Source organism: Stylophora pistillata, chromosome 9 (assembly GCF_964205215.1).
Source record: "Stylophora pistillata chromosome 9, jaStyPist1.2, whole genome shotgun sequence".
In the NCBI taxonomy this organism is placed as follows: domain Eukaryota; kingdom Metazoa; phylum Cnidaria; class Anthozoa; order Scleractinia; family Pocilloporidae; genus Stylophora; species Stylophora pistillata.
The window spans coordinates 24,495,079-24,511,426 of record NC_142527.1 but is presented as its reverse complement, the minus strand read 5'-3'; the positions used below and the strand labels follow the sequence as shown (position 1 = coordinate 24,511,426).

At 37.9% G+C, this 16,348-nt stretch overlaps 2 protein-coding genes across 2 annotated transcripts; one reads left to right on the top strand and one right to left on the bottom strand.

The window, feature by feature from the left end:
• LOC148723989 (beta-2 adrenergic receptor-like) lies at positions 1–1,493 on the bottom strand. The gene has a single exon (XM_088733633.1). It carries the CDS (start codon positions 1,182–1,184, stop codon positions 243–245), a length of 942 nt encoding a protein of 313 aa, XP_088589759.1. The 5' UTR covers positions 1,185–1,493; the 3' UTR covers positions 1–242.
• A 9,503-nt stretch (positions 1,494–10,996) lies between these two features.
• Positions 10,997–12,921, top strand: LOC148723988 (beta-1 adrenergic receptor-like). The gene has a single exon (XM_088733785.1). The coding sequence runs from the start codon at positions 11,284–11,286 to the stop codon at positions 12,235–12,237; it is 954 nt and encodes a 317-aa protein (XP_088589911.1). The 5' UTR covers positions 10,997–11,283; the 3' UTR covers positions 12,238–12,921.
• The last annotated feature ends 3,427 nt before the right edge of the window (positions 12,922–16,348 follow it).

Genomic DNA, 16,348 nt, shown 5'->3' with positions numbered 1-16,348 from the left:
TATGACCAAAAAAAAACGGTATTTTTATTGTTTTTCTTTGCATTTACTACGAAACAGTTACATTATACAAGCCTAGGAATTAAGGCTTCCGTTTGATCTTTAACTTTTTATGAAGGGCACCAAGTTTGAAATTACGCGAGAGTACGTTTTTACCAGGATTGTCCTCAGAGTTTAGTCTTCTTAGTTGCCAAGTTGGCACGCGTGCGAGTCCCGACGCTTCATACCATCTGGTTTAAATCTGACTATGCACTATGGTCTGATGCATTTTGTTCATGAACACAGGGCAACCAACGGAAGGTGCGGCGAAAGACTCGGCGAAAGTCGCTATTTCTGAAGTAATAGATAAATGGGTTAATCGCTGATGAAGTAAAAGCTATTGCCTCAACCCAAGGCCATACTTGATGTACAAGTTTCTTATGATAACACATTCGATTTGCTTCCCAATTATATAAGCTATCAAACAGCATAACTAAACTGGGCATCCATGTGATGATGTAAGCACCTAACACAAAACCGACTGTTTTGATAGCTTTAAAATTTTGCATATTACGAACTCTTATATTTTCACCGGAGTTAGGAAGTGGATTAGCTGGCAAAACTCTCTTGAATTGTTTTCTGGCCAATTTGAAAATGAATATATAGCAAAAGGAGACCACTATTGATGGAACAACAAACGCTATGGCACATACAAAGGATAACAATAGTTCCCATTCATTATGTTTTTCCAACAACAACGCGGGCAAAGGAAGACTCAATGAAATAAACCACACCAAAATAATGACCGCAAAGCATCTCCTTTTACTTAAAATGTCCTGATACCGGAAAGGAAACCGAATCGCAATGAAACGGTCGATTGAAACACAGCACGAGTTCAAAGCAGTGGCTGCGGAAGTGTGAATCCACAACACTGAAGTCATCATGAGCAAAGGGCTTTCAAATGCTGGCTGAATCCAACATCGGATAACAATCCAAACAGGATCTATAACAAGGCCGACAAAAGCGTCCGCCACGGATAACGAGGCTAAAAAGCGGTTGGAAACTGTTCGTAAAGACTCGTGTTTGCAGAACAGCCACATCACAACGACATTTCCAGTGACAGCGGCTAAACCAGACAAGGAGAACCACACTGATAGAACGATGGATGCTGCACTGCTGAGATGCTCGTCTGGGCAGTTACCCGTCATGCTAAGTTGGTTTAAAGTAACAGCAGAAGTCGAGAAATAAGTTTGGAAACTGTCTGAGATTTTTCAATTACCTGCCCTCGTCAGGGATCAGATGTTACTGACTGTTGATGACATGCTTCTTCTTCCTTTTTTATGCATGCAATTATTCACAATTTTTCTCTTATTAATGCAGCTTATTGACAGGCACATCTAATTTATTTTTGCGGCGACTGTTTGAGGAAAGGTGCTTGTGACATGAAAAAGATCTCAAAATTTTTTGAAGATACGCTATGAAACTTAAATTTTGTCAGTTATCCGACTTCAATCCATCAATGGGAAAATAGTTATATCTCAATCTATCGCCAGAAGTTTAATAAAAATCAACAAACGTTTCCCATCGATAGGCAGCTGCTTTATTGACATGAAGCGCACAGAACAAATTTGACTAAGAATTTTTAAAACGTTTTAAGAAGCTTTTTCACGCTAATCTCACTATTGCAATCTCACTATTGGAATCTCACTATTCGAGTTTAAAGTCGATTTTAAAATAGTTGGTAATTTAATACGTGCTGCGAATAATACGCAAGTTAAACAAACTCAAATGGGCGGGGGGTAGAGGCGGGGTTCACGGCATTTTAGACAACTGCTTTGATAAAAAAAAATAGGTAGATAAATAAAGCCTCTTACTCATTTCAAATTTCAAGCGTTAATGAACTGAATGGGTCATTTTTTCGATACATCCTCAGTCTAAAGTTTACTTAACTGGAACTTAGGCCTATCAGGCCTCTCAAAAATATAATATATAGAATTTTCGGTAAACTGTTTGTCTCCATTCAAGAAAGAAGTCGTTACTCGTTAGTCTGTTAGTTTTACGGTCCATGTTGCGCTGAAGAATCACATAGCACGACACCTGAGGTTGGTAACTGGGCTCTGACGAGGAAATCTTCGATTAGAGAGGTTTTAAGGAAGACTTTTATGGCAATTGGTGAAAACAAAATCGACTTCGTACCATCTGGTTTCTGCCGCTTGTTCGCTAAAAAAGCAAAAATTTGCATAAGTCTTAGCCGACTTGCACCAAACTGGTCGTTCACATTCATCTTGTTCGTTTAAGAAAATAAATGATTAAACTCTAATAGATAATCTCCAGTATTGTTACAACCGTATTTTACTCAGTTTGTAGCCAAAAATATCCCTGAAATAGTTCCATGCTGAACCTGATGAGCACAGTTTGCTGTCCCCAGAACTTAGCTCATCCGCGGTCATCGTTTCAACATTCATACATGCTTTTATTTGCTTTCGGCATTTAGGGTGTTAAACAAATATAAAATTGATATGCATGCCTGGTGTAATGCGATCAGCCAAAACTGTAAGTCAAACGATAAAACAAAGGCCTAATTAAAGATAACTCATTTTAATTTATATTTGCCTAATTATGAAGACCTCCAGCGAATATCGCGACTCCTTGGTTTGTCTTCATCATTGTGAAAAAAAAAAGTAAGGACATACAAATACAACGTATTTTAAGGTAGTATGAATCGTCTTATTGATCGATAGGCGTGTTTAAACGGGGTTCTTTAAACTTGGTCGTGACGGCACGTTTGTAAAAAGGAATGAGGAACTTTTTTCTGTTTCAACTAGCCTCATCTAAACGCTCGGGTAGATGGGAGGATTGAAGAAAGTTATGCGCACGCGCTGTTAAGTCTTGACCATAAGTAACTCACTCCAATTTTCCCAACCTTTCTTTTTTTTTAGATGAGGTTATGTAAAGAAGGAAAAATTAAAGGCCTCTCATCGAAGTTGTAGTCACTGTGATAAGAGAGAAATTAGGATCTTTTAACTGAAAAGTTTCCTGAACAAGAATTCTATTGAACTTCACCTGATTGATTCATTAGATCGTTTATTATTGGTATTTACCAGTTCGTTTATCTTTTATTTTTTTACATATCATTGACTTCTTACGTATCCATTATTTATTCATTTAACTAGCTACTTATTTTAATTACTAAATAAAAAAAATGTTTTTCTTCTGAGGGTAAATAGCTAACTACAAAAGATTTTATGTAGAGTATCAAAAGCCTTTTCTTGTAACAATTAATTTTCGTGTGATGCTGCGCTTAGGGTTGCCAAAGGCTGACTCTTTGCAAACGTTTACTTAACAGTTGCGGCACGGGAGTGCCATTCCCGGCCTAGAAAGGGATGATGGGAAAGGAAAAGAGTAGGGGGTACTTTCTATTCACCCATCGCCTATTGCGCCCCCATGCCGACGGCGTTTGCTACACGTTTTTCGGAGCCAAGTCATTGGTTCAGCCAAATTTTTATTTCAATAAAAATGGATGTCTGCCCACCCGACTTCTGAAAAAGTGAGTAATAATCTTTATACTCTGAAATCGACAGGAGATTGGGAACAAGTGAAAGGAGTTTCTTATGACCCACATGCATTGTTAGTCTTAAAGACAGATAATTAAGACTAAGATTACGATTTATTTTTGGGATTTTTCCTTTATTCTGGCCACAAATGTGTTTTCTGTTGTCAAATTAAGGTTCCGACTGCTACGTTTGGCATCAATTTTTCCACTGACTGAATCAAATTCACGCCTTCTGAACCATGAATTTTTTCACTTATGTGATTCGCGTGAACTCCGGATCCTTTTAACTTTTAACTAGGAGCCGTTAAAAATTTTACTACCCAAACTAAGAGTTTTCTCATAGAGGTCCTGCAACTTATCAAATAATAATAATAATAATATAATGATATACCGTTTATTTGCCACATTGCAGAATTAACTGAATTAAAGGGCTAAATTTACAATCAATAATTAATTAAATCTACACTTACTGTAAGAACAATAAAAATATCCTAACTATTTACATGTTTGCATGAATTGAAACTGAATTAAAGGGCTAATTTTACAATCAATAATTAATTAAAACTGCAATTACTGTATGAACAATAAAAATATCTTGATTAATTATTTACATGTTTAAAGGCTGATAGTTTCTAAAGAAATTGTTTGGGGCTGCGTCGGTGGGGGTAACGAAATAATTTGGATATATCAACAAAGTTGAAATGGTAAATTAGCCACCGTAACGATTACAAAAGCTGACGTTTCGAGCGTTAGCCCTTTGTCGGAGCTAACGACGCGAATGTTTGCATATTCACTAAAACATCATCATGGTTTTTTATGTTTTACAAATTAATCTTCGCAGTAACTCTTTTTGATCGATAATGAGAAGCAGAGGAGGATTAGGACATTAATTAAGACCAGGAACGTGTAATTATTTTCATCCGATCTCTATCATCTCTCTATCAATTAGACACGTCTGTTGATGAACAGTACATCATTCAAACGATATGATAATTCATGCAAAAATATTCAGTTTCGGAAAAATCTGTTTGGTTTGTAGAGAGGAAAGGAAAATGTCAAGCATTCCCCAAGTTTATTTTCTTTCTTCTACTGTTATTTTCCACCATCTTACTATGAATGATAGCGACCCAGTGGTTCAGCCCAACGCTACAGCGTCCATCGCTCTATCACTTTGGCTCTGCCATTGATGGACGACGTTAGACTGCAACTTTAGTTTGTCCATGTTTTTGTAAAAATATAGATTTGAAATCTGAAAAACAAATCCTCTTTGCATTAATCCTAAATTTTACTCTCTCCTGGTAATACCTACTATGTCCGCACATTCTTTATATTTTACGAGTTTCTATGGCAGTTGCCCAGTTCCCTTATATGGAACCAACTTCAGCTAAATCTTTGTTAAAAAGATAATGTGGAACAAGTCTTCTCATTCTCTAGAAATTGCTTTAAGCAATTTTCCTTTTGGAATTGAGAACTTCCGATGATTTTAGGTTTTCAGCGTCGACTCAACGTTCTCCTTTGGTATGGTTTCATGAAAGTATTCAAAAGAATTAACTTAGGATTATGTAATGCATTTTTTTACTCTCTTAGCAGAGGCGGATCCAGGAATTTTTGATTGAGGGGTCCAAACTTTGGTTCAGAAAGGACTGTTGGACTCTTTTCAGGCAATTTGCTTCTCCCCCAAACCCCCCACACCCCCTCCCACCAGTCGCCGTTGCACGTTATAATTCCTTGCCCGCTTACCGTTTACTTGGATTCATTAAAAAAATCAGCCAGTTAAAAGGTGATATACCATCCTGTCTCAAAGTTGTAAGCGTTAGGTCTGATGGGGTGGGGGGGGGGGTTCCAGACCCCCCGGACCCTCCCCCTGATCCGCCACTGCTTAGGATATGTCTAGTGTGTGGTATTTGTATCTATCACGTAATTCACATTCTTTTCTCGTGTAATTAACCTTTATTCTATATATTCAATTATAGTTTTCTTCCCTTTTTTTCTCGCACCTTGCACCCGTATATAATGAAGGATTTGGGCACGGTTACGAAGAAGTAAGGTGAAGGTTTGTGAGTTACGAGCGAAGAGCGTGGAGAAATTTGAGGGAACGGAGACACGGTACAATATAATTTCTGACAAATTCAGTCAGAAAAATCGTTCCACTTCACGGTAGAAAACCATTTGCCGGGGAACGGGTGTACAAAGAATCTACCAGACTGTGAGCTAAAGGAAGAAGCGATAGTAACTGATTCAACAAGAAGTCTGAACGAGTCGAGTTACGAGAAGTTTGACTGAGTCAAGTTATGAGAAGTTTGAATGAGTCAAGTTACGACAAGTTTGAGTGAGTCAAGTTACGAGAAGTCTGAGTGAGTCAAGTCACGACAAGTCTGAGTGAGTCAAGTAACGAGAAGTCTGAGTGAGTCAAGTTACGAGAAGTCTGAGTGAGTCAAGTTACGAGAAGTCTGAGTGAGTCAAGTTACGAGAACTCTGAGTGAGTCAAGTTACGACAAGTCTGAATGAGTCAAGTTACGAGAAGTCTGAGTGAGTCAAGTTACGAGAACTCTGAGTGAGTCAAGTTACGAGAAGTCTGAGTGAGTCAAGTTACGAGAAGTCTGAGTGAGTCAAGTTACGAGAAGTCTGAGTGAGTCAAGTTACGAGAAGTTTGAGTGAGTCAAGTTACGAGAAGTCTGAGTGAGTCAAGTTACGAGAAGTCTGAGTGGGTCAAGTTACGACAAGTCTGAGTGAGTCAAGTTACGAGAAGGAAGTCTGAGTGAGTCAAGTCACGAGAAGTTTGAGTGAGTCAAGTTACGAGAAGTTTGAGTGAGTCAAGTTACGAGAAGTCTGAGTGAGTCAAGTTGCGACAAGTCTGAGTGAGTCAAGTTACGAGAAGTTTGAGTGAGTCAAGTTACGAGAAGATTTTGTGAGTTAAGTTACGAGAAGTTTGAGTGAGTCAAGTTACGAGAAGTCTGAGTAAGTCAAGTTACGAGAACTCTGAGTGAGTCAAGTTACGACAAGTCTGAGTGAGTCAAGTTACGACAAGTCTGAGTGAGTCAAGTTACGAGAAGTCTGAGTGAGTCAAGTTACGAGAAGTTTGAGTGAGTCAAGTTACGAGAAGTCTGAGTGAGTCAAGTTACGAGAAGTCTGAGTGAGTCAAGTTACAAGAAGTTTGAGTCAGTCAAGTTACGAGAAGATTTTGTGAGTTAAGTTACGAGAAGTTTGAGTGACTTAAGTTACGAGAAGTTTGAGTGAGTCAAGTTACGAGAAGATTGAGTGAGTCAAGTTACGAGAAGTTTGAGTGAGTCAAGTTACGAGAAGTAAAAAGTTGAAAACTGCAAAGTTTTCAGAAGACGAAGCAAAGCTCAAAAGGAAACGAGCAAAGTTGAAAACTTCTGAGACGGGAACCTGGTTGGAGAAACGGGAGTTTGGTTTGGCAGGGTACCGTTTGTTGGTGGAGCGTGGTGAGTTGTGGACAAGACAAGAACACGGACGCGGGCGCGCGTATGGTGAAACCAAACCGAACTGAAGTGAAAAAAAAACCCTACCTTTTTATCTTAATAATACTCTCGTAAATATAGTTAGCGCATCCTAGTTTTAAATTATTACGTTCTTGTAAACTCGTCCAAAGTAATTTAGGTAAATAATTCAGCAATTTAGTTTTATCGTATTAATGTAATTAGGGTAAATTATTTGGTTTGTTTTTTTGTTGTTATTTGTAATTGTTAATTACTATATTGTCTTACTTAGAGTGACAAATATTTCTAGGTCTACGTTTTAATAGTTGTGTTGTGGCGTGTCTTCTCAGGCTTGTTTATGTTTCATGTTTTGTGTACGCTGGAGGGAGCCCACCTTTGTGGCGCGGATTCGTCACATATGGTCCCCTCTACTTTCGTTCGGCCTTTAGAGTTCAATTTAACAGCGTAGTGATAGTTCTGTTTGAGTACTTTGCAGGGTTCACTTGTTGGTGTCCAAGAAACCTCCAGGAAAAATTGTCAGCAGATTATCGGAATCAAGCGGAACGGAAATTGTTAACTTGTTTTTCAGATTACTCCTTTGAATCAAAGCATCTAGGTTGCCGAGAGTGCAAGAATGCCTGCCATGCCGATTGGGAAGTATCAGTTTTTGGCGACTTTCTTTGTTTCGCGTGTTATACTACTAAATATATATAGATAGGTATATACATAGGGCTGATCAGTTATATTAAAAGCTTGTTAAAATTCGCCGAATTGTGTAGCTTTTGAAAAATTTACTCGTGCTAATTCATCCCAAATTGCATAGCAATGAAGCTATTATTTATACTTTCGAAATTTTCAAAACTTATCCAGTGATCTTGTGGTAAAATATTCGGTTTTATTTGAGTGTTAACAGGTGAAAATTCCAGTAATTAAGAGGAAAAATCCCGTTATTTTGACAACCGACCAGCTAAGCACAGGGTGACCGCTTAGCACGGTGCCGTTAAATACAGGTTCGACCGCAGTTTGCTCTCGTTCCTGACGCACGTAATGACCTCGAGTCAAATGTTTTCCCGTCTGGCCCTTCCACTCAGTCTATAAGTACATAAGTATAAGAACGCTAGAGGAAGCTTTCTTGTACCGAAAAATAAGGACATCCACATATTTGTGTTTATGATATTTAAAGTCCCCTTAAGTGTTCGAATTAGACGAGCACCAAAAAGAGTTAATCTTCTCTATTTGCGAAGAACAACAACACTCGAATAACAACTCTTTGCTCAAATGCACGTGTTTACCATTGGGGGGAATTGCGAAATTCCCCTCCTAGACCTAAATGTCACGAAATAACTCTAGAATATTCTATGACTTTATCGTCACGCAACAACTAAGGAATGTCGGGAGTTACCATACTCCTTTTGGTAAAAATAAAAGCAATCCATGGATATGTTTCGGTTTCATTCCGAAAATAGATAATCGCCAGTATTACTATCTCCGTCCTTTTTCCAGTTTCAGGCCAAAAATATCCCATTTATGGTTCAAATTTAGAATCATTCACGTTTTCATGTTGAACCTGATGAGTGCCGTTCGCTGTCCACCAGAGCTTTCTTTATTCACAGTCATCGTCTCGTACCTCTACTTTCGTTCGGCATTTAGAGTTCATACGCATGCCTATTGTAATGAGTCTATATCCTTTATAAGCATATGCACATCTGAAGAAGATGGATATGAGGAATCATGCAAGAACGTTTGAGTTTCAGTAACATCTATCTGGCTCTTAGAGAGGAAAAGACAATTTCAAGCATTTCCCAAGCTAACGTTTTGTTCTCTACTATTAGCAGTACACCATCTTAACATGAATGATAGCCGCCTGGACGAACATCTAAGCTGTGCAGAATCTATTATTCTATTACAAGGGCTCTCCTTGTGCAGTTTTGCAGCTGTAACTGGTAACGCAGTTATGTTGTGATTGTTCTACAAAAACGAGTCTCTACGAACAATTTCCAATCGTTTTTTAGCCTCATTGTCCGTAGCAGACTTTTAGTTCGGCTTTTTGCAGACCCTCGGTTGATTATTATCGGATGTTGTATTCAGCCGCCCGTTCCCAACGTTTCTGTCCGACTACACAGTAATGTGTATCACAGTGACTACAACTTCCATGAGAGGCCTTTCATTTTTCCGTCTTTACATAGCCTCATCTAAACAAAAGGAAGGTTAGGAAAATTTGAGTGAGTTATGTATAGTCAAGACTTAACAGCGGGTACGCATAATTTTCGTGAATCCTCCCAACTCCACGAGCGTTTTGGTGAGGCTGGGTGACACAGAAAAAGTTCCTCATTCCTATTACAAAACCTGCCGTCGCAACCAAGTTTAAAAACCCTCCTTTAAATACGCCTATCGACCAATGAGATGATTTATACTATGATCACTAAAAATGAGTTATTTTTAATTAAGCCTTTGTTTTATCGTTTGACTTACTGTTTTGGTCGGTCGCATTACACTAGGCGTGCATATCAATTTTATATTTGTTTAATACCCTAAATACCGAAAGCAAATAAAATCATTGTATGAATGTTGAAACGATGACTGTGGATGAGCTAAGTTCTGGGGACAGGAAACGGTGCTTATCAGGTTCAACGTGGAAACGTGACTGATTCTAGTGGTTAGAGCATCCGACTAGATCACGGAGGGTCGAGGGTTCAAGTCCCATCTGGGGCTCGGATTTTTTCTATTACACTAAAAATTGTTTCATATTTACATGCTCACTTTGGAGGTTAGTTGGCCGCATCTTGGTATGCCTTAATTTGACAGCGTGATGCTGTTAGTGAGTTTTCACAGATGCTTACCAATACTTGGCTGTGTAGCCGCGCGATGCGGTTCCAGTCGAGGCCCACAAGTTGACCCTTGCTCACCATAGAGTCTCCAGTAGCTCAGTGGTTAGAGCATCCGACTAGATCACGGAGGGTCGTGGGTTCAAGTCCCATCTGGGGCTCGGATTTTTTCTATTACACTAAAAATTGTTTCATATTTAGATTCTAGATTTGAACTATTTAAAGGGTAGTTTTGGCCTGGAAATGAAAAAAAAAAATACGGTCGTAACAATGTTGGAGATTATTTATTAGAGTTTGACCATTTATTTTCTTGAACGAACAAGATGAATGAGAACTACCAGTTTGGTGTAAGTTGGCTAAGACTTGTGCAAATTTTTGCGTTTCAGCGAACAAGGGGCGGAAACCAGATGGCGCGAAGTCTATTTTTTTATTTTTAACCAATTGCCATAAAAGTCTTCCTTAAAACCTCTCTTATCGAAGATTTCCCCGTCAGAGCCCAGTTACACAACCTCAGGTACCGTGCTAGTCGATTCTTGAGCGCATCACGGACCATAAAACTAAGAGACTAACATATAACGACTTCTTTCTTGAATGGAGACAAACAGTTTACCAGAAAATTCTATTGTATTCTTGTGAGGCCTGATACGCCCAAGTTCCAATCAAGTAAAATTTAGACTGATGTTGTATCGAAAAAACGACCCATTTAGTTAATTCATATGTGAAATTTTGAAATAAACGAGAAGTTTCATTTATTTACGTATTTTTTTTTTTAAACAAAGCAGTTGTTTAAAATGCCGTTAACCCCCCATCCACCCCCTCCCCCCAATTTGAGCTTGTTTAACTTGCGTATTATTCACAGCACGTATTAAATGACCGACTATTTTAAGATCGACTTAAAACTCAACACATTTCTTCATTTAAATTAGGCTACTAACTTTAAAATGCCGCAACAAACTTAACACTTGGTTTAATTAGATTCAAATATGGGCCCCCTGAGTCTGTTCACGAGTGTGACCAATTATGAGATTAGCGTGAAAAAGGTTCTTAAAGGGTTTCAAAAAGTTTGAGTCACTGTTGTTTTGTGCAATTCTCGTCAATAAAGCAGCAGCCTATCGATGGGAAACGTCTGTTGATTTTTATTAAACTTCTACCGATAGGCTAAGATATAACTATTTTTACACTGATGGACTGGAGACGGATAACACAAAATTTAAGTTTCATAGCAAATTTTTTAAAAACTTTGAGATATTTTTAATGTCACAATTACCTTTCCTCAAATAGACGCCGCAAAACAATTAGATGTACCAGTCAATACGCTGCTTATTAAGAGGAAAATTTTGAATAATTGCATTCATAAAAAAGGACGAAGAAGCATCTCAGCAACAGTCAATAACATCTGTTCCTTGGCGAGGGCAGACAATTGAAAGTTTCGGACGGTTTCCAAACTTATTTCTCGACGACTTCTGTTGTTATTTTACACCAACTTGGCATGACAGGTAACTGCACAGACCAACATCTCAGCAGTGCAGTATCCATCGTTCTATCAGTGTGGTTCTCCTTGTCTGGTTTAACCGCTGCCACTGGAAATGTCGTTTTTTTGTGGCTGTTCTACAAAAACGAGTCTTTACGAACAGTTTCCAACCGCTTTTTAGCCTCGTTATCTGTGGCGGACACTTTTGTCGGCCTTGTCATAGATCCTGTTTGGATTGTTATCCGATGTTGGATTCGGCCAGCATTTGAAAGCCCTTTGTTCAAGATGACTTTAGTGTTGTGGATTCACACTTCCGCAGCCACTGCTTTCAACGTTTGCTGTGTTTCAATCGACCGTTTTATCGCGATTCGCTTTCCTTTCCGGTATCAGGACATTTTAAGTAAAAGGAGATGCTTTGTGGTCATTATTTTGGTATGGTTTATTTCACTGTGTCTTCCTTTGTTGACAATGGCGTTGTTAAAAGAAGGAGATTTGAAACTACCTGTATGTGTAGTGTTTGTAGGTTCATTAATAGTTGTCTCCTTTTGCTATATATTCATTTTCAAGTTAGCCAGAAAACAATTTAGGAGAATTTTTCCAGCCAATCCACTTCCTAACTCCGGTGAAAATATAAGAGTTTGTACTATGCAAAATTTTAAAGCTATCAAAACAGTCGGTTTTGTTTTAGGCTCTTGTATCATCACATGGATGCCCAGTTTAATTCTGCTTTCGATAAAATTTTATAAGAAAAATGCAGGACCGAAATGCAATGCAGAGCAAATTTGGTTTGTTGCAATGCCTTGGTGTGAGGCAATCGCTTTTACTTCATCAGCGATGAACCCATTGATCTATTACTTCAGAAATAGTGACTTTCGCCGAGCCTTTCGCCGCACCTTTCGATGGCTGCCCTGTGTTCAGGAACAAAATGCATCAGACCATAATGTAAAGCGAGAGGGAAACCGGATGGCATGAAATATTGGGACTCGTAAGCGTGGCAACTTGGAAACTATGGAGGCTAAACTCTGAGGACATCTGAGGAATCTCGCCTAATTACAAACCTTGTGCCCCTCGTGAATAGTTAATGATCAAACGGAAGTTCTTAATTTCTAAAGTTGTATTACGTAACTCTGTTTCCTAATAAATGTAAACCCAGACATTTTTAAAATACCTGTTTCTTTATCATATATAAGACAAGTCTTTCATGACATATAATTTTTCCCTACTTGCACCAAACTGGTAGCTCGCATTCATCATGTTCGTTTAAGAAAATAAATGGTCAAACTCTAAGAGATAATCACTAGTATTGTTACAACCGTATTTTTTTCTTTTCCAGGCCAAGAATACCCCTGAAGTAGTTCAAATCTAGAATCAGTCACGTTTGCATGTTGAACATGATGAGCACCGTTTGCTGTTCAACCTTCAGACATGCTTTTATTTGCTTTCGCCATTTAGGGTTTTAAACAAATATAAAATTCATACGCATGCCTAGTGTAATGCAACCAACCAAAACAGTGAGTCAAACAAAGGCTTAAAAAAGAACAGATCTTTAGTTTACATATTTGCCTAATTATAGAGACCACCAGCGAGCTTGGCGGGTCCTTGGTTTGTCTTCATTGTAAAAAAGTAAGGGCATATGTATACAACATGTTTTAAGGTAGTATGAATCGTATATACTTTGTTTAACTTGCGAATAATACGCAAGTTAAACAAACTCAAATGGGCGGGGGGTGGAGGCGGGGTTCACGGCATTTTAGACAACTGCTTTGATAAAAAAAAATACGTAGATAAATAAAGCCTCTTACTCATTTCAATTTTCAAGCGTTAATGAACTGAATGGGTCATGTTTTCGATACATCCTCAGTCTAAAGTTTACTTAATTGGAACTTAGGCCTATCAGGCCTCTCAAAAATACAATATATAGAATTTTCGGTAAACTGTTTGTCTCCATTCAAGAAAGAAGTCGTTACTCGTTAGTCTGTTAGTTTTACGGTCCATGTTGCGCTGAAGAATCTGACACCTGAGGTTGGTAACTGGGCTCTGACGAGGAAATCTTCGATTAGAGAGGTTTTAAGGAAGACTTTTATGGCAATTGGTGAAAACAAAATCGACTTCGTACCATCTGGTTTCTGCCGCTTGTTCGCTAAAGCGCAAAAATTTGCATAAGTCTTAGCCGACTTACACCAAACTGGTCGTTCACATTCATCTTGTTCGTTTAAGAAAATAAATGATTAAACTCTAATAGATAATCTCCAGTATTGTTACAACCGTATTTTACTCAGTTTGTAGCCAAAAATATCCCTGAAATAGTTCCATGCTGAACCTGATGAGCACAGTTTGCTGTCCCCAGAACTTAGCTCATCCGCGGTCATCGTTTCAACATTCATACATGCTTTTATTTGCTTTCGGCATTTAGGGTGTTAAACAAATATAAAATTGATATGCATGCCTGGTGTAATGCGATCAGCCAAAACTGTAAGTCAAACGATAAAACAAAGGCCTAATTAAAAATAACTCATTTTAATTTATATTTGCCTAATTATGAAGACCTCCAGCGAATATCGTGACTCCTTGGTTTGTCTTCATCATTGTGAAAAAAAAAGTAAGGACATACAAATACAACGTATTTTAAGGTAGTATGAATCGTCTTATTGGTCGATAGGCGTGTTTAAACGGGGTTCTTTAAACTTGGTCGTGACGGCACGTTTGTAAAAAGGAATGAGGAACTTTTTTCTGTGTCAACTAGCCTCATCTAAACGCTCGGGTAGATGGGAGGATTGAAGAAAGTTATGCGCACGCGCTGTTAAGTCTTGACCATACGTAACTCACTCCAATTTTCCCAACCTTTCTTTATTTTTAGATGAGGTTATGTAAAGAAGGAAAAATTAAAGGCCTCTCATCGAAGTTGTAGTCACTGTGATAAGAGAGAAATTAGGATCTTTTAACTGAAAAGTTTCCTGAACAAGAATTCTATTGAACTTCACCTGATTGATTCATTAGATCGTTTATTATTGGTATTTACCAGTTCGTTTATCTTTTATTTTTTTACATATCATTGACTTCTTACGTATCCATTATTTATTCATTTAACTAGCTACTTATTTTAATTACTAAATAAAAAAAATGTTTTTCTTCTGAGGGTAAATAGCTAACTACAAAAGATTTTATGTAGAGTATCAAAAGCCTTTTCTTGTAACAATTAATTTTCGTGTGATGCTGCGCTTAGGGTTGCCAAAGGCTGACTCTTTGCAAACGTTTACTTAACAGTTGCGGCACGGGAGTGCCATTCCCGGCCTAGAAAGGGATGATGGGAAAGGAAAAGAGTAGGGGGTACTTTCTATTCACCCATCGCCTATTGCGCCCCCATGCCGACGGCGTTTGCTACACGTTTTTCGGAGCCAAGTCATTGGTTCAGCCAAATTTTTATTTCAATAAAAATGGATGTCTGCCCCCCCGACTTCTGAAAAAGTGAGTAATAATCTTTATACTCTGAAATCGACAGGAGATTGGGAACAAGTGAAAGGAGTTTCTTATGATCCACATGCATTGTTACTCTTAAAGACAAATAATTAAGACTAAGATTACGATTTATTTTTGGGATTTTTCCTTTATTCTGGCCACAAATGTGTTTTCTGTTGTCAAATTAAGGTTCCGACTGCTACGTTTGGCATCAATTTTTCCACTGACTGAATCAAATTCACGCCTTCTGAACCATGAATTTTTTCACTTATGTGATTCGCGTGAACTCCGGATCCTTTTAACTTTTAACTAGGAGCCGTTAAAAATTTTACTACCCAAACTAAGAGTTTTCTCATAGAGGTCCTGCAACTTATCAAATAATAATAATAATAATAATATAATGATATACCGTTTATTTGCCACATTGCAGAATTAACTGAATTAAAGGGCTAAATTTACAATCAATAATCAATTAAATCTACAATTACTGTAAGAACAATAAAAATATCCTAACTATTTACATGTTTGCATGAATTGAAACTGAATTAAAGGGCTAATTTTACAATCAATAATTAATTAAAACTGCAATTACTATATGAACAATAAAAAAATATCTTGATTAATTATTTACATGTTTAAAGGCTGATAGTTTCTAAAGAAACTGTTTGGGGCTGCGTCGGTGGGGGTAACGAAATAATTTGGATATATCAACAAAGTTGAAATGGTAAATTGGCCACCGTAACGATTACAAAAGCTGACGTTTCGAGCGTTAGCCCTTTGTCGGAGCTAACGACGCGAATGTTTGCATATTCACTAAAACATCATCATGGCTTTTTATGTTTTACAATAAATCGTAGCAGTAACTCTTTTTAATCGGTAATGAGAAGCAGAGGAGGATTAAGACATTGATTAAGACCAGGAACGTGTAATTATTTTCATCCGATCTCTATCATCTCTCTATCAATTAGACACGTCTGTTGATGAACAGTACATCATTCAAACGATATGATAATTCATGCAAAAATATTCAGTTCCGGAAAAATCTGTTTGGTTTGTAGAGAGGAAAGGAAAATGTCAAGCATTCACCAAGTTTATTTTCTATCTTCTACTGTTATTTTCCACCATCTTACTATGAATGATAGCGACCCAGTGGTTCAGCCCAGCGCTACAGCGTCCATCGCTCTATCACTTTGGCTCTGCCATTGATGGACGACGTTAGACTGCAACTTTAGTTTGTCCATGTTTTTGTAAAAATATAGATTTGAAATCTGAAAAACAAATCCTCTTTGCATTAATCCTAAATTTTACTCTCTCCTGGTAATACCTACTATGTCCGCACATTCTCTATATTTTACGAGTTTCTATGGCAGTTGCCCAGTTCCCTTATATGGAACCAACTTCAGCTAAATCTTTGTTAAAAAGATAATGCGGAACAAGTCTTCTCATTCTCTAAAAATTGCTTTAAGCAATTTTCATTTTGGAATTGAGAACTTCCGATGATTTTAGGTTTTCAGCGTCGACTCAACGTTCTCCTTTGGTATGGTTTCATGAAAGTATTCAAAAGAATTAACTTAGGATTATGTAATGCATTTTTTTACTCTCTTAGCAGAGGCGGATCCAGGAATTT